This window comes from Hippopotamus amphibius, chromosome 17 (assembly GCF_030028045.1).
Source record: "Hippopotamus amphibius kiboko isolate mHipAmp2 chromosome 17, mHipAmp2.hap2, whole genome shotgun sequence".
NCBI lineage: Eukaryota > Metazoa > Chordata > Mammalia > Artiodactyla > Hippopotamidae > Hippopotamus > Hippopotamus amphibius.
In genome coordinates, this window is record NC_080202.1 from 27,302,313 (window position 1) to 27,318,878 (window position 16,566).

Here is a 16,566-nt window from a genome sequence, read left to right on the forward strand (position 1 = left end):
GGAGAGGCCACATGGCAGTGTGGGTTCAAGGCCTTCCTCACTGTACCCAGGTTGTTCTTCGTGGTTTGAGATCACTGTCAAGGGGCCCGATTTCCTCAAAGTTCCCAAATCCAGTGCTGGAACCACCTGGACCACCCTGTGGAAGAAAAAACAGAACGAAAATAAAGTCAGAGAAAATGTTGGTCAAGCCTTCATCATTACAGCAATGACCACATTCACTCTAAACGGTTTACGACTCAGTGATGGCTGGGTCAGCCTTATACACAGGACGCAAGTGACCCAGTGAACCAGGGGCGTCTGCACTAAGTGAGCCCCCTGGTAACTGCAGAAGTCCTTCTAAGAAAAAGGAAGCGACCGGGCTAAGAGCCCCCAGAGGGAACTTTCCTACCTCTGATTCTGCAAGCTGGAGCCTTGGCCCGGTATGGGGCTCGCTGACTTCCAAACATCTCGTCCAACCCCTGTCCCTTTGCAGATGAGCAGTATGGCCCATGGAGGGGACGTGGTAATTAGCGGCTCCGCCAGGACTGGACCCGGGGCCTTGTGACTCTCCACCACCCACCCCTCAGTGTCCCTGAGGATTTACAAGGGACCCAGACTGAGAGGCAGTTTGATCAAGGTGATCCCCAGGATATAGCGTAGGAAATGCAGAAGTCCCAGGGCAGGAAGCACTCAATACCGTGCGCATCCAAGGCCAGGGGTGAGGCAGGATTCTGAACAGAAGCTCAGTGCTGGGGCCCCAGACTATGAGAGGCAGAGGTCCTATGGGTTCTCAGGGCTAAGAGAGGGGAGAAGGTCCTTCAGGAGACGGTCAGGGGAAAGGATGGTCGGTACTTTTCTGAACAAAACCTCAGGGGCCAGCTAAGGCAATGAGATAGGCCGAGGGCTTTGAATAAAAGGAAACTGTCTCCCTGTGCAAGATGGACAGGAAAGGGAGATACACAAAGACAGAAGGAAACAGTTCAGGGAAAACAGAAGCCAGGGCAATCTGTACAAGGAAATCTAAAGGAAAAAAAAAAAGGCAACATAGAGTCAGGGCTCAGGCGTAACTAAAGGATCCCAACAGAGAAAGACTTTATGAAACTCTTTAATGTTTTGAACCTACACGAAGTTAACTATTATAAAATTGGGAGGCTATAAAATCCCTCTAATGACATGCACTCTGTATCTTAAGATTTCCTAATACACTGGTAAAAACCTCACAAGTCAGAGAGAGCTATTCATTGCAGTGGTATTTATAACAGCAAAAGGATGGAACTCCATTTGTCCCCCAGCAGGGGCATGGGTTAGTAAATCATGACACGCCTACAGGATGGAATGTGGCACTGCCATTTAAGATCGCAAGCTATGAGAAACTATGTGGCAACGCTGAAGAACTCAGGGACTTCCCTGGTGGTGCAGCAGTTAAGACTCCAAGCTTCCAGTGCAGGGGGCCCAGGTTTAATCCCTGGTCAGGGAACTAGATCTCGCATGCTACAACTAAGTGCCCGCATGTTGCAACTAAAGATCCACCTGCTGCAAAGATCCCGCACGCAGCAACAAAGATCCTGCGTACTGAAACTAAGGACCTGGCACAGCCAAACAAATAAATATGTTAAAAAAAACTGTGAATCACTATATTGTATACCTATAACTTATATAACACTGTATACCAACTATTCTTCAATAAAAAAGAAAAGAAAGAGCAAGTGTCCTTAAGTGAAAGCTGGGCCCCTTTTTCCTAGTGGACTTACTGGGCTGGGATAGGGCCCAAGTGAAAGGAGGGAAGTTGGAATCCTAGGGATGTGGTCTTTGTGGGAGAAATCCCATTTTCCTGTTCTGTTCTACTTGAGAACATACTACTGCAAAATCTTCTTTTGTCTAGATCTTTTGGATAGGATCCTGTCATGGCCTGGGGCTATGCAGTGACTCTGAAATATGGTAAACGTGTCAGAGGACAAAGTGAAACACTTAAATGAATTGAAAGTGTACCTAAAGTAGCACACTACATCACTCAGAGCTACTCCACTCAGACGACGTGACCTCGATATTTAAGACCTGCCCAGAGAAGTCAGTGCACGTATTCTCAGTAGGCTGCTAAAATAGATCTCCTTTTAACCTGAACTAATTATTTCTTCCTTAATTATACTCTTTTCCTCTTCCCTTGGGCCTCTGAGGAGATGAGGAGCAGGTTAGTTAGCCACCATCAAACAGCAACTCAGCTCATCTTCACCAAAGGTCACAAACTGGACGGCCATCAGCAGCCAGAAGTGCACCACACGGTGCAGAGAGGTCGGCTGGGTCCCCTCCTCCGGGAGCTCCTGCCTGTCTGCAAGGGGGCCCCCACCACTCTGCTCCAGGATAACAAGTTCAGGCCCCAAGTTGTCACACCTCCTGATTTTTGGAAAAAGGAAGGAAATGTCTTGATTTTTAAATTTTGACAACTCATTCAGATTGCCCTATTCTGCAACTGACCAGAAGGAAGGTTTGCAGTTCCTGCAATTCAGTGGTTTTCAAATTGTGTTCCTGGAAGCCCAGAAAGTGCCTGAGGGGCAGCATGTGACAGAGGCACTTGGCACTCGGCCCCCTCCACCCCCGCCTCGGCCCCAGCACTTCTTTCTTCTGCTTTGGCTGGCCTATAAGCTTTCACCTGGGGGCGGAAAAAGTTCTGCTGATCAATAAAAAGTTTGAAAACCACTGAAACCTGCCAGATTAGAAATCCAAAGCCCAGAGAAGGGACGTGTTTTGCCATGGCTGTAAGTGGCAGGAAGGCAGACCTGGGCGTGTCCACCTCACAGCTCTCCCTGACAGCCCTGCCACAGCGTCATCTCCAGCCACCCGGGGAGCACAGTAGTTACCTGGGCCACACAGACATTTTCATATCTGCACCCTCAGGCTGAGCCTCACCCCAGCCCTTAAAGAAAATACTTGTGATCATCCTAAGAGAGAAAGGCCTCTCCCTGCACACTGCTCATCTTCACTATCGCATCAGAAAGTCTGTATCAGGACTTCCGGGGGGGGAGGGGGGCAAGTGGTTAAGAATCCGCCTGCCAGTGCAGGGGACACGGGTTTGATCCCTGGTCTGGGAAGATCCCACGTGCCGAGGAGCAACTAAGTCTGTGCGCCATGACTACTGAGCCTGTGCTCTAGAGCCTATGTGCCACAACTACTGAAGCCCGCGCACCTAGAGCCCGTGCTCCGCAACAAGAGAAGCCACAGCAATGAGAAGCCCTCGCACCACAATGAAGAGTAGCCCTGGCTCACTGTAACGAGAGAAAGCCCGCGCGCAGCAATGAAGACCCAACGCAACCAATCAATCAATCAATCAAAAGGAAGTCTGTATCCACTGGTCTGGGAGGCAAAGCTGGGGACACTGGGGGGGGTGCTTATGAATAATGACATTTTTGGAGGAAGTGACATTTACATCCCACGGGAGCGAGTACCAGGGTGCCCTATTTACTGGCGCGCGACCTGGCGCCCCAGCTTGGCCATGCCTACAGTTTCCAGAAGGTGAAGCAAGACCATGTTCCTCAACGCCTCCCTAGATGTTGATCTGCCAGATGAATGTGGGCCACCTTTGGACAGACATTTTAGGAATGCAAGGAAGGATCCTTTGCCTGCCCCCAAATAATTTTCAACCAGTTTTCTGTCTTCAATCCTACCGCCACAGCTCAAGATTAAAATGCAAACACACTTTAGGGAGAAGGAGAGGACCCAACACGTAACACTAAGATACAAGAGGCTGAGTTCTTTCGAAATATCAGTTTTTCTAGGGGCAAGGAATTCAGGTCTAGGAAAGGACTGGGAGGGGAAGGAAACGAAGGACGGGTCAGGGTACCTCAGTCTTTGCTTTGGAAACTTCCAGAAATACTTTCTATCAGCGTATTGTCAAATGTGCCTTCAGGAGCTTCCACTAAGGGTTCCTGCCACTGCCTGGGCTGGGCTCAACAGAAAAAGAACCCCTGCAAAAGGCTAGAACCTCTCACTCTCTGATTGGGCTTCCTTGGCTATACCACTGCTTTTGCCTGCTTTAGAAGGATGCTGAATTCCCAAGCCTAGGAGCCCCCCAGTTGGCTGCTGGACCACATCAGTTCTTCACTGCTGAGCTGTGAGTCTTTAAGGGCAAGCAAGGTGGTGAGTGGGGGAAACCCGGCCTCAATCTTAGGCCAGGTAGTGAAACCACTTTTACCTGAAGCCACATGACCAGAGGCAGTTCTGAGAAGTTCTTGCTGGGGTTGGTGGCATAATAGAGCCACCAGAACATGTGGGCATCCTTCCGGACAGTCACATAATCCCATACTTCCTTGCCCTCTTTTGTGGGCGAGGTGATGACAGCTCCTGAAACAGAAGCACAATTTGATTTTCCTGAAGAATGTCTATGTCCAGGTAAATTCCAATCCCAGGAGACAGGGCTGGGCTAGGCTAGAGATGATTTGGTTTATATTTCAGGCAATTTATTTACTCCAACATACTGTGGCGATAAGGAAAAAGAAAAAAAACCACCTCGGTTATGAAAAAACAAACCAAACAATAGGGGGCACAGGGGGCTGGAGGCTTTCACGTTTTCCTGTACAGCCTCTGTAATGTTTGAATTTTTAACAGGAAGCAGGAAATGTGTTTATAATTCTGTTTAAAAGAGAGATTTACACTTGGGGGAAAAAAGAAAAATCTCAAAATGCAGCATGCTGATTTTTGTTTTTCATTTAATATATGATTAAAGGGGCATCAAAAGTTAGTGGGGCAAGATTACTCACTATATTATGCTGGGGCAACTGTTAGATTTTTGAAGAAAAAAGATAGAAATGTAGGTTCTCTCTTAACACTATAAACCAAAATAAATTCCAAGTGGATGAAATATTTCAATTGTAAAATTTAGATGTGAAAAATAATGTGAAAATAGAGTTGAATGTTTTTTTGACCTCTGGATGGGGAAATGATTAAAGCATACCCCAGAGACTATCAAACAAAATATCGAGGACAGAAACTTGTTACATTTCTGTACAACAAAAATAAAAGGCAAGACAGCCAAGAAAGATCGGCAATGAATATGAAAAAGGGTACTTCCTTAATCATTAGATCAATTAAAAAACGTAAGATCCTTGCCACAATCAAGGTAGTTGTACAATACCTAGAACGTTTACTAGGCATTCAATAAATAACAGTAGTTATAACAACAACCAAAAAAGTAAAATCCTAATAATTAAATGGATAAATGCCGTGAGAAAATAATTTATGAAAAGGGAAATACGAACCTCATAAATATGTGAAAGAATGTTGAACATCACTAATACTCAAAGATAAGAAAATTAAAGCAGTAATGAGGTCACTAAGAAATCTTTGCTTATTTGACAGCTGGCAAGAGCTCAACATCCACAAGGAGTCAGGAGGCCAGCCCTCAGCACTGTTGGCAAAAGCGCACACTGGCATAATTTTCTGGGAAGGCAATTTGGTACAAAATTTATAAAAGCTGTGTATATATTCTTTAATCCCACAACTGCAATTTTCCTCCAATTTAAAGTTAACTTTTCTAGCATCTGCAAAATATATATCAGAAAAGAGTAGGATGAACACATTTTCTATGTCACCTTTGCTAAAGTAACACCTTTCAAGTTACACTATCTTTTTTCCTCAAATACTGCTCTGTGGGTAAAAAAGGCTGATGTTAAAGGCTGTGAGAGTGTGACCCTTGGTGACTGGGGTTTTCTGCCTCTACTTCCTCCTTTTTTGAATTTCATGCTCCTGTGGCAAGTAAAAGGACAAAAACCGGTCCCCCAAAATAAGAGAAGGGCGTAGATGAGGAGACAATGCTGGAAAATAAAAATAAAACGCAAAAAGAACTGAGAGAACAGAGTACTTGGGGCATTATGTGTAAAAGCAAATAGTCTCACAGATCTAAAGTTGCCAGCAAGCAATACTGCTGTTACAGCGATTGCTTAAGTTATCAAAAAAATTATGTTGTATTTATGTATATCTGTCTCAGGAAACAGGGAAATACTAAATATTAAGTGCTCCTTTGGAACAATAAAGTTATTACAAGATTTAAAAAAAAAGAAACAGACTTGATAAGGATGGAAATGAAGACAACCAGAAAGTGGTCTGATAAGCAAACCAGAAAAGATACAATATTTATCACAGATGTGGCTATAAGATCCTACATTCAAGTAACAAGATTACAGTCTCCTTGAAAATGATGGATAAGGCTTGGTCCATTTTGACCTAACCCCCCTGGCACTCCTCCCTTCCTTGCCAGAGACCACTGTTAAAATCTGGGGGGCAACCTATTTAACATTTCCCAGACACAAGCTGAAGGGTCATATGATTCCCATTTTACAAAAAAGAAAACAAGCAACTTGCCTGAGATCACAAGGCAAGTCTGTGGCCAGTTTGAATTCTCAGTTCTTGATTCAGACCAGGAGTCCTTTTGCTTAAAGAAAAGACTGAAAATCAATCTGCAAGTCATCCTACTAAACACGAATTTGTTTTTGTCAAAAAAGGACTGCGGTGAGGGGGAGGTAGTATCTCGTCTGTTCTGATCAGGTAGAGGGAGAAAGGCTTATTACTTTCAATGAAATGTCCCATTCGTGGTAGGATTTTTCAGGGTCTTCTGGACCGTGTGTTTCAGCTCAAAATAAAAAAGAACTTAAAATCTCATTTAGCAGCCAATCACGGCAGGAAAAGGGAGGTGGCCTTAAGATCGTGGAAACCTCATTGATCAGCAGCTTCTCCAAATCTTACATTTTGCAAAACTGCTTCTACCTACGCGCAGGGAAGAAAGGAGGCAGCAGGCCACCCAGAGCCAGAAAAAAGTAGAAAAAGAACTTTGAATTAAAAAAGAAAAATAAAGTGAGGTTCAAAAGCAAAATATTACGCAAGGCAGAAACGGGGGGAAAGGAATATGCTCTAAAAAGCACAAACCCACTAACAGGTTCTCATCCCTAAAGAAGAGAAGGCGGCACAGCTGCTGAGGCACTCTTTGCCCGAACCTACCCGTGCTCAGGCCCAGAAGCAGCAGCAGCAGCAGCAGCGGCACGGGACAGCTCCGCGGCGCCACCTCCATGATGAATACCGCGCCGCAGCATCAGCTACAGGCTGGACCCCGCGCCCCACCACGTGACGGGGGCGGGCGGGGCAAGGCCGAGCCGGGATGAGGGCGGAACCTGACCTGGGCGCTCAAGGGGCGGGGCCTGGGCTCCGGACGGGGCGGGGCCTGGGCTCCGGGCGGGGCGGGGCCTGGGCTCCGGGCGGGGCGGGGCCTGGGCTCCGGGCGGGGCGGGGCGGGGCCTGGGCTCCGGGCGGGGCGGGGCGGGGCGGGGCGGGGCGGGGCGGGGCGGGGCGGGGCTTGAGCGGGTGGAGCGGGTGTCTCTGCTCCGCGCGCCTTCTGCGAATAAGACCCTCCGGGATCGCTGCAACGGCTCCAGAGTGGTTGTTTTTGCCCCACTGCGTCGTTCTTTGCAGTTTCAGGGGACAAGCAGAAAGGAAGAGGCGTTTAATGCATTCATGTGACTTCGGTTGTGCGACAGAACTGAGACGCTACAGAGAAATAACCACGAGGACCGTCGTTCCTACCCCGCCCATCTCTTCCTTCCGCAACAAAAAGACCAGGCATTTCAAACTGCTGCACCTGCCCCAAATCAGATTAAGGCCGGCCAGCCGGTCGTCGGAAACTGTGGGATTCCGTTTTCACAGATTTCTCAAAATTATTTTTCTTATAAAATTACGTATATTATAGGCATTTTGGAAATTTGGAAACAAATTTAGATGCTACATAAACGTTGTTGGCATTTGGGATTTTTTTCCTATAGTCTTTTACGTCATCTTTTTAAATACAATAATAAAATTATTCTGTTTTTTTCTCGATAATTTTGTCATCAGCATAATTCTGTGTTGTTAATATGACAACAGTCATTTTAAAGAGGCAGTTAGAGGTTTGGGAAGGGGAAGGGAGGAAAAAGGATGGGAAAGATTTTCGTGTGTGTGTGTGTGTGTGTGTGTGTGGAGGTCCTTTTTATCTTCGGGTGTATGGAATAACTCACCTCAGAGCTGGGAAACAAGATTGTGCAGGGTTGTATAGAAGGTCAGATTACTTCTAAATATTCTGCTTCAAAAGTGCACATGACAAACAAAACAGAAAAAGTACATGTGACAACACTCTTTCCTGTTCCCCTCCATAACCCTCTGGCCCTGCAGCCTTGTGAAATGTATTAGGTATTATAAATAGTCTAGAGGTGATTTAAAATATATGGGAGATTGTATGCAAATGCTACACTATTTTATATGAGAGACTTGAGCATCTGTGGATTTTGGTATCTGTGGGGTGTCCTAGAACCAGTCCCCGACAGATACCGAGGGGCGACTGAATATAACATTAAAAGTATTATTTTTAAATCATGGGATGGGCTTATTCAGTAGACATAATAGAGGGGAGGGAACTGCCTGATAAAAAGATGGAGTAAAAATCAACTAGAAACTATGGTTGATAAAAGGCAGTGATCAAAGGGATAAAAGGTAGGCACTGACAGGGAAGGAATATGAAATTTCCTGGGGGTAGTGGTAATACTGTACATTTTGATAGGTATGTTAACAAACAAAATTCAACTGAAAATTTTTTTTTCTTTCTTTTTCTCTCTTTTTTTTCTTTTTTGGCTGCACCATGCAGCATGGGGGATCATAGTTCCCGGACCAGGGATCAAACCTGTGCCCCCTGCATTGGGTGCCTGGAGTCAACCACTGGGACACCAGGGAAGTTCCCACAGCTGAGTAAATTTTAAAGATCTCATTGGCTTTATTCACTGATTCATGAATCAGGCATCATCCAGACAGAAAAGGAGCTCCAAGGAGCTGTACAAAATGAAAGACTTTTACAGGTAGAAAGGAGCAGAATGAGGAAGTTATACAGACAAAAAGTGGGTTGGTTATTGCAAGGTGACTTGCCTTTAGGGGATGGCAGGAGTCTATCAGGTAGATTAACTAACGAGTGCTGCACAAGCAAATCCTGATTGACTGGTTTAAGATTCCATTTCTGGGAGAGACAAAACTGTAATTAAGTCTCAGTTTGGTGATGTGGGGCTTAGCATAAGTGACTCCATTTGGGGCCTGTTGCCTTGCTTTTAACAGATGTTTGGATTACAACAGATGTATACATTTGTCAAAACTCAGCAAACATACTCAAGATTTGTTCATTTCATAATAGGCAAATTTTGCTTGGAAAGGAAAAACTTGTAAACAAAACTTCACCTTTAGTTAATAATATGGGTTTGAAGTGTATAGGAGAAAGTGTATGCAATCTTTGAAATACATCCAAAATATACAACGGAATGATGGATGGGAAGATCAGTGACTCGATGGGTAAATATGTGGTAAAGCAAGAATTATAGTTAAGAGGTTAATGGTAGAACACGGGTGGCAAGTGTATGGATGTTCACTATAAATTTTCCTCAACTTTTATACGTGACTGGAAATTTTTATAATAGAATATAGGGAAAAAATCAGCTAGAAAAGAGTAGGACTAGATCTCTGGTGGACTGTAGAAGTCCGTTCTTTAAATGTCTTAGGACCTGAAACATACTATTTCATCTATTTAAGTTTTTGACAATATAAGCAAAGGCTAACCAAACTAGAGAACCCCCCAAATGCTCTTATGACACAAGAATGGCCAAACAATGAATCACTTACTGTGTCTATGTAGACAAGTGTGGTGTTAAGTGCGGCAAACTGTGAGAAGGTGCACTATAATCTCCATTATAATCTGGCCTTCAACACTGGGTGGTCTTTTATTAGGGTAAACCCTAACATTTCTCCTTTTCTTTACAGTTTATAAGCACTAGAGCCAAACCAAGAAAACACACCTGGGAAACTAGTGAAATATTATTATTCTAAGAGCCAGTGGTAAAGTTCCTCCCAAGAATTGGAATGGTCTTTGTTTAAGAAAAAATATCTTTTTGAATGAAATAATGCCATTTGCAGCAACATGGGTGGACCTAGAAACCATCATACTGATTGAAGTAAGTCAGAAAGAGAAAGACAAATATCACTTATACGTGGAATCTAAAATATGATCCAAATTAACTTATTTATGAATAAATGAGTTAATGTTATATAAGTTGATAAGTTAACTTATTCTGTTGTTTATGAAACAGAAACAGACAGACATAAAAAACAAGTGGATGGTTACAAAAGGGGAAAGAGGGTGGGGAGAGATAAATTAGGAGTTTGGGATTAGCAGATACAAACTACTATATATAAAAATAGATAAACAACAAGGTCCTACTATATAGCACAAAGGACTATATTCGATATCCTGTAATAAAGCATAATGAGGAAAAAAAAAAAACCTATGGTTCCTTGACCTGAGGAGGTGGGAGCTGAGAGTATAGTGGCATCAGCCAATGAAGAATTGCTAAACTGCGCTGCACAGGAGTATGAGAGGAATTTGGTTTCCTCCCAGGAGAGGAAAGAAGAGAGAGAGATGAAAAGAAGGGGACTGTGCGGAAAGACCAGCCAAACAGTTAAGAGTGAAGAGCCAATGGAACTTTCTCTCATGGAGAGTGGCAACAGAGCATTTTTTAAGGTGATGTTGCCAAAATCTTGGCTCCCTGTCCACTGATGCCGGATAGAAATACAAAGACAGAGTTTGGAGGAAATAGAAAAGAGTAGCTTTATTCCTTTTGTCCGGCAAGAGGGAAACACAGCAGGCTAGCACCTCAGGAACTGTGCCCCCCTCTCCTGGGAATTACAGAAGGTCTTACAGGTGGAACTCCCAGTCCAGGGTGAGCAATTAGGATCAAAGCGGTGAAGGTCTTGCATTCTTCTTCTTCTTGCAATATTTTAAAACGCCACAGCTGGATCAGGCAGCCGGGTCTAGTGTCCCTGAAGTTATCAGCTGTGACCTTCTTTTAATGCTACAAGAGAGTGTAGGGGGAGAAGAATGCCAGGTGCAGAGTGACTCATATGGAATCAGAGAGTAATTAGCTTTGTTTAGCTTTGTGAAGGACAAGGCTAGCCACAAGTGTTTATTAGCAGTAACAGCTAAAGAACAACCAAGATTGCATAACTCTTTCAGGCCTGTTTATGCTGTTTCCCCAGCCTGTTTATTGTTTGCTTAATTTCCTTGTTTATCAGAAAAGAAAAGTCTCATTTGTATTTTTGCTGTAACGGTGATGCTTGTGGTTCAGTCTGAACTTGCTTGCATTTCTGTGATGTAAACTCGTCCTCTCAGGGCAGATCAAAAATATAACAGGGCTTTGGGGGAGGCAACAGGATTGGAAGAAATCTATTGAGAACTTATCTCAAAACTGGGTTTGCAAAAATTCTTTATTGTTTAAATTATATGTTTGGGAAGTGTATGAGAAGCTGATAGAGGCTCGTTGGCTGGGGGCTCCTTAAAGGTCCTTCCAGCAAATTCTCAGTGCATATACTTGCGGGCGATCCGTGGTGTTACATGGCAGTCTTTTCCCTGCAAGTCTTCACACCATATTCCTTCTGTGCGTGTCTTTCTCTGTGCACTTACGTGTGCTGCTCTTCTTTCATAGACTGTCTTTTGCACATTTTCTCTCCCCTGCACCTGACTAGTTACTGTTGAGATTTCAGCTCTCACTTTAACTATCCCTTCCCAGGGAAGCCTTTCCCAACAACTGCAGACTAGGTTAAATCTAGGTAGGATCTCACAGCATCCTGTACCTCTCCTTCCTGACGCTCATCATAATTGTTTTCAAATAATCATTTGTGTGGTTATTCATTTTAATTTTATTTTCCTCGCTAAACTGTGAACTCCATGAGATTGAGGATCAGGCTGTCCTGGATGGTTAGCCAAAGAGACCCTGACCATAAAGTAGTATTTGAGAGTATCCTATGAGGGCCATGCAGGTCTATTGAAACTACTCTGCCATGATATCAGAGAGGCTGTGGGAAAACATTAAGAAGTCTTTCTGAAACCTTGAAAATGTTACTAAAAGTAATTAAAGTATGTGGACTGAGCAACTAGATGCTGGATGTCCTGCTTGAGCAGCGGAGGAACTAAGGGTGCTGTGCGTGGAGACCATGGGGGCATAGGCTACCGTGGAAACAGAAAATTGACCCTCTCTGGGGGCGCAGCCCCTTTCTCACTTGCATACCTCATATCACCCTGTTTGGCCCCAGAGGAGGATGGCTGGTTAGCCAGAGGTGGGTAAGATTTCTCAGGGCAGGAACAACCTAAGACAGGCACAGTTGCAGAGGGGCCAACAGGGGTGGGGCACAGACCCTTAATCCTTCTGAGAGCGGTCTCCTGCCCCCAGGGCCGCTTTGCTTTCCAAGCCCAGCTCAAATCCACGCCCAGCTCAAATCTGCACCCAGCTCAAATTGGGACCCAGGAGGCAAACAAAGATCATTTCCCCCAGTCATGTGAGGCCTTTGTTTGTTTACTTCAAAGATAATCTTGATTGTGGGACGAAACTGGGAGTGTTAGACCCTTAGGCTATGCCGAGAACTCAATAAAAGCAACGTGGGATCAATCAGCGAGGCTCTTGATCCTAGAGGTCTTGAGTCCCTCGGTCCCATCTTTCTCTTAAATCTGTCTGTGTTTCTTTAAGCTTGCGGCACCCGTCACTCTCCCTGAGTCACCGAGCTGGTCTCAGCAAGAGGCAAACAGTCAGCATTTTGCCTTTTTCCAAGTTTGGGATAAATTATTCTTTTATTGTATACAGGGCCTCAGAGGCACCAGCGTATTCAGGGAGCTACAAGGAAGAGGGGAATTGTTGGAGAATAAAGTATAAGGGGTCTTGGGTCGGTGCGGATGAGAATGCAGGATGCTGAGCACCACTGCTGACAAGCTACCCTGCAGGTGGCGGGGATCCAGGGAAGAGGGTTAGGCAGGCAGTCACATGACCAGATTTGCGGGGCAGGCAGTTTTGTTATGTAGTTGCAACAAAAGTGATTTTTCTCTTCTTCAGGGCTAATTTCCTGAAGGAACAGGGCTAAGCGCCAGAGCAACTGATTTCCAAAACTCAAACAGGATGACAGCAGGCGGGGAATCATAGCAAAGCCCCCAAGTCAAGGAGGATGGAAGATATAAATGTGCTTGACAAAGCTGAGTGAGGACAGGAAAAGATGAGAGAAGAAATGCACTAGAAATACTTCTTAGGAGTGAGGAAAACTCAGAGAGGCCAGAACTAGTTTTCATGCTCCTGATTTTCAGCTTCAGTTTCTAAATTTAAATCCTGTAGGTACAGTGGGAATTCAACTTTATATGTGGGTTGTATCAGAATTCAGCTTGTTTCTCAAATTTCCAAAGTCAGGTAAAAATAAATCAGGGACCAGAGACAAATAAGTTTGCTTGAGTCCATTTATACATGTCAACCAGGATGGGGCCTTATAGAGGGAACTTCCATCAGTGGGCAGCAGCAAGGAGGAGCTTCCCTGCCACCCCCGCCTTCAGGTGTTAACAGAGCCCAAGTAAGGAACTAGGACTTCTGTCCTCACCTGGAAGAATCTCCATCCCTACCTGGCAGGACCTCCACTCCCCTACCAGAGCAGTGTCTGAGAAAGCCAGCTAAAACAGAATAAATAAGATCCAGAATCTCAGACCATAATATGAAAATGTTCAGCTTTCAACTTCAGTTTCATACCCAGAACCAGGAAGATCTCAAACTGGAAAAAAGATAATTAATAGATGCCGACACTGAGATAATGGAGATGTTAGAATTATCTGACTAATATTTTAAAGCAGACAGGATAAACATGTTTGAAACGAATGAAAGAATAGAAAGACTCAGCAAGGAAATAGAAAGTCTCAGCAAAGGAATAGAAGATGTAAAGAATAACCAAAAGGAAATTTTAGAACTGAAAATATAATTACCAAAATAAGAAGCTCAGTGGATGGACTCAACGGCAAAATGGGACTTCCCTGGTGGCACAGTGGTGAAGAATCCACCTGCCAATGCAGGCGACACGGGTTCGAGCCCTGGGAAGATCCCACATGCCACGGAGCAACTAAGCCTGTGCTCCACAACTACTGGCTTGCACTTTAGAGCCGGCGAGCTACAACTACTGAGCCTGAGTGCCACAACAACTGAAGCCCCCGCGCCTAGAGCCCATGATCCGCAACAAGAGAAGCCACCGCAATGAAAAGCCCACGCACCGCAACTGCGCACCACAATGAAGAGTAGCCCATGCTCGCTGCAACTAGAGGAAGCCTGTGTGCAGCAATGAAGAGCCAACACAGCCAATAAAGAAGTAAATAAAAAAAACAGCAAAATGGAGGGGAGAGGAAATAATCGGTGATTTAAAAGAGAACAATAGAAAATTCTCAATCTGAACAACTGAGAGAAAATAAAGTTAAAAAAAAAAAAGAGCCTCAAGGATCTGTGGGACCATAATAAGAGATCTAACACTTAAGCCATTGGAATCCTAGGAAGAGAGGCTGAAAAAATACTCAAAGAAATAATGGCTGAAAATGCCCCAAATCTGGCAAGAGATATAAACCTATGGATTCACAAAGCTGAGTGAACCTCCAACAGGATAAACCTAAAAAAATCCATGCCAAGACACAGCATAATTAAATTTTCAAAAACAAAAAAATCTTGAAAGCAGAGAAAAATGACACATTACCTATGAAGACAATTCCAAAGACAGCAGATTTCTCACCAGAAACCAGAGGACACACTCGTGGTCCCCATAATAGGGGCAGTGGTGGTGCCTTCAGGAAGGAAACAAGAATAGCCAGCTAAACACTGCTTAGGTAACTTTCTATGTTTTGGAGTAGCAGTCTTCAGACTGGGGGTAAATGTGTCCTGAGGAGTCTCACACACTTTCTCAGGAGAGGCAGACATGCGTGGTTTTAAGAGAATTCAGTTCATCTCCCTCTTTCACTGGGACTCCTTCCTACAGCAGATTGCCTGAGAATGTACTTGTGCACTGTTTCTGTTCTTCTCAGAGTGTCTTTCTCCCTCCTGACCCCATCTACATAGCTTTACAGCACCTACTATACTTGTTTGTTTCCACCAGCTATTATTAAATTTAGATTAACTCTAGGGAAACATGTAGTGGATTCTGCAGTAAATCATGTACACAACAGTAATCATTGATACAAAAAATATAATAATGCCCTGAACTTGAGAAAACAGCTTCATTTTATTGAGATTAACGCTTCTTTCTTAGATGTTGATATGCTCTTCCAATTCTATCAAATGAATATTTATAAACAATTGATTTCAACTATCAGATTAAATTGCTAATAAATCTATATATAGTAGTTCACAGTCATCCATTTCTCTATCCATCTGTCATCAATATACAGGTCTTTGATCATAATTCCCATTTTTATGCAATTGTCATTTTTGCCCCAGTTTCATCTAATTTTAGGTCCATAGACCAGGCACTCTAGCTGTAAAAGTAAGTGGTATAATAATCACTTAAATCTTAGTAGAGCCAGATAATTCTTCCCAGATATTGAGAAAGTGAACAACTCTAGTGACTGGGTAAACACTTTCTTTGAAAGTCAGGTGATCCATTTGACCCTTAGTTTTTAAAATTCTCTTTTTACTTGATCTAGTGTGAATTTTTAAAAACAATCTTTTCTGTTTAGAACTAATTATGACTTAAAATGTTATATATTATTATAGTAAATCATGTTATTAAATTTCAATATTGAACCTCAAAAAAAAAAAAAAAGTCAGGTGATTCTCAATTCTCTGTTTTTAACATTATTGAACCTAACTAAATTGTTGGCTGATGGAATACTGAAAATAATTTTTAACCAACGATCTTTAGGTGATTTTAGCATATAAGTTGGAAGGAGTTTAAGGAATTGACTGGCATTGCCAATAACATAAGTCCTTCCATTCTTATCTACTTACATAAATGAACAAGTTTTCTCAGGGCTGCACATCTATAAAAACTGCAAGCCACTTATTAGTCTGGTGACCTCGGAGAAGTCACTTAACCTCTCTGAACTTTTTTTTTTTTAATCTTCAAAATGGGAATAATAATAGGTCATAATTCATACCTTGTCATGAAAACTAAAGGAGTTAATATATTATGTGGAAGAAATGGGTTGGAAATTCAAGTGATGTAAAATTTCTGATTCAGTTACCAAGGGGTTAATAGGCTTATTTTTTTTATATTTTAAAATATGCATGCTGGTATTAAACTGATAAGGTATTTACATTCCACTGGATACATTCAAAAGAGTGATTAATGGTTTTATTTTAAAATGTCAGTGTTTACAATACATTAGGAATTACATCTTTTGCAACTCTGCATGATGAAAAATTTTGACAACTAAATGCACAGGGAGTTAGTTTTTCGAAGTTAGTTTACGTATATGAGCAAATGTCTTAGAAGAAGACCACTGCTGAGCAGTGCTTATTTATATAGAGAGTGGCCTAAATTCTGATCCTAAATAGCGCTCAGCAGGAAAGGAATAAAGGCATCTCACTTACACTCTTCCCTAGCCCTGTCTTGAACAGAGTTCCATTGGATCAATCCCGCTCCGCGTTGTCATTCACGAAGCCCGTAGTAGCCACTTTCCACCAATAGGTGGCACACGTTAACAGGCTCCAGGGGGCGGGCCCCCGAGCACGTCCCTCGGCGGCCCGGTGGAGTCTCTCGGCTTCC

The 16,566-nt window shown here is 43.5% G+C and overlaps 1 protein-coding gene across 3 annotated transcripts in view; it reads right to left on the reverse strand.

The window, feature by feature from the left end:
* SCPEP1 (serine carboxypeptidase 1) overlaps positions 1 to 7,092 on the reverse strand; it is a 29,198-nt gene extending 22,106 nt beyond the window's left edge. For 2 of the 3 annotated variants that reach the window (XM_057715459.1, XM_057715458.1), the window contains exons 1-3: positions 6,964 to 7,092; positions 4,166 to 4,314; positions 47 to 136 (exon numbers count right to left, since the gene is read on the reverse strand). In XM_057715459.1, the coding sequence (XP_057571442.1) occupies positions 47 to 136; positions 4,166 to 4,314; positions 6,964 to 7,033 (309 nt within the window). In that variant the 5' untranslated portion in view covers positions 7,034 to 7,092. Of the gene's footprint in view, positions 1 to 46; positions 137 to 4,165; positions 4,315 to 6,330; positions 6,401 to 6,963 lie in introns of all 3 variants that reach the window. The other variant, XM_057715460.1, reaches the window with a different exon arrangement.
* Between the last annotated feature and the right edge of the window lie 9,474 nt (positions 7,093 to 16,566).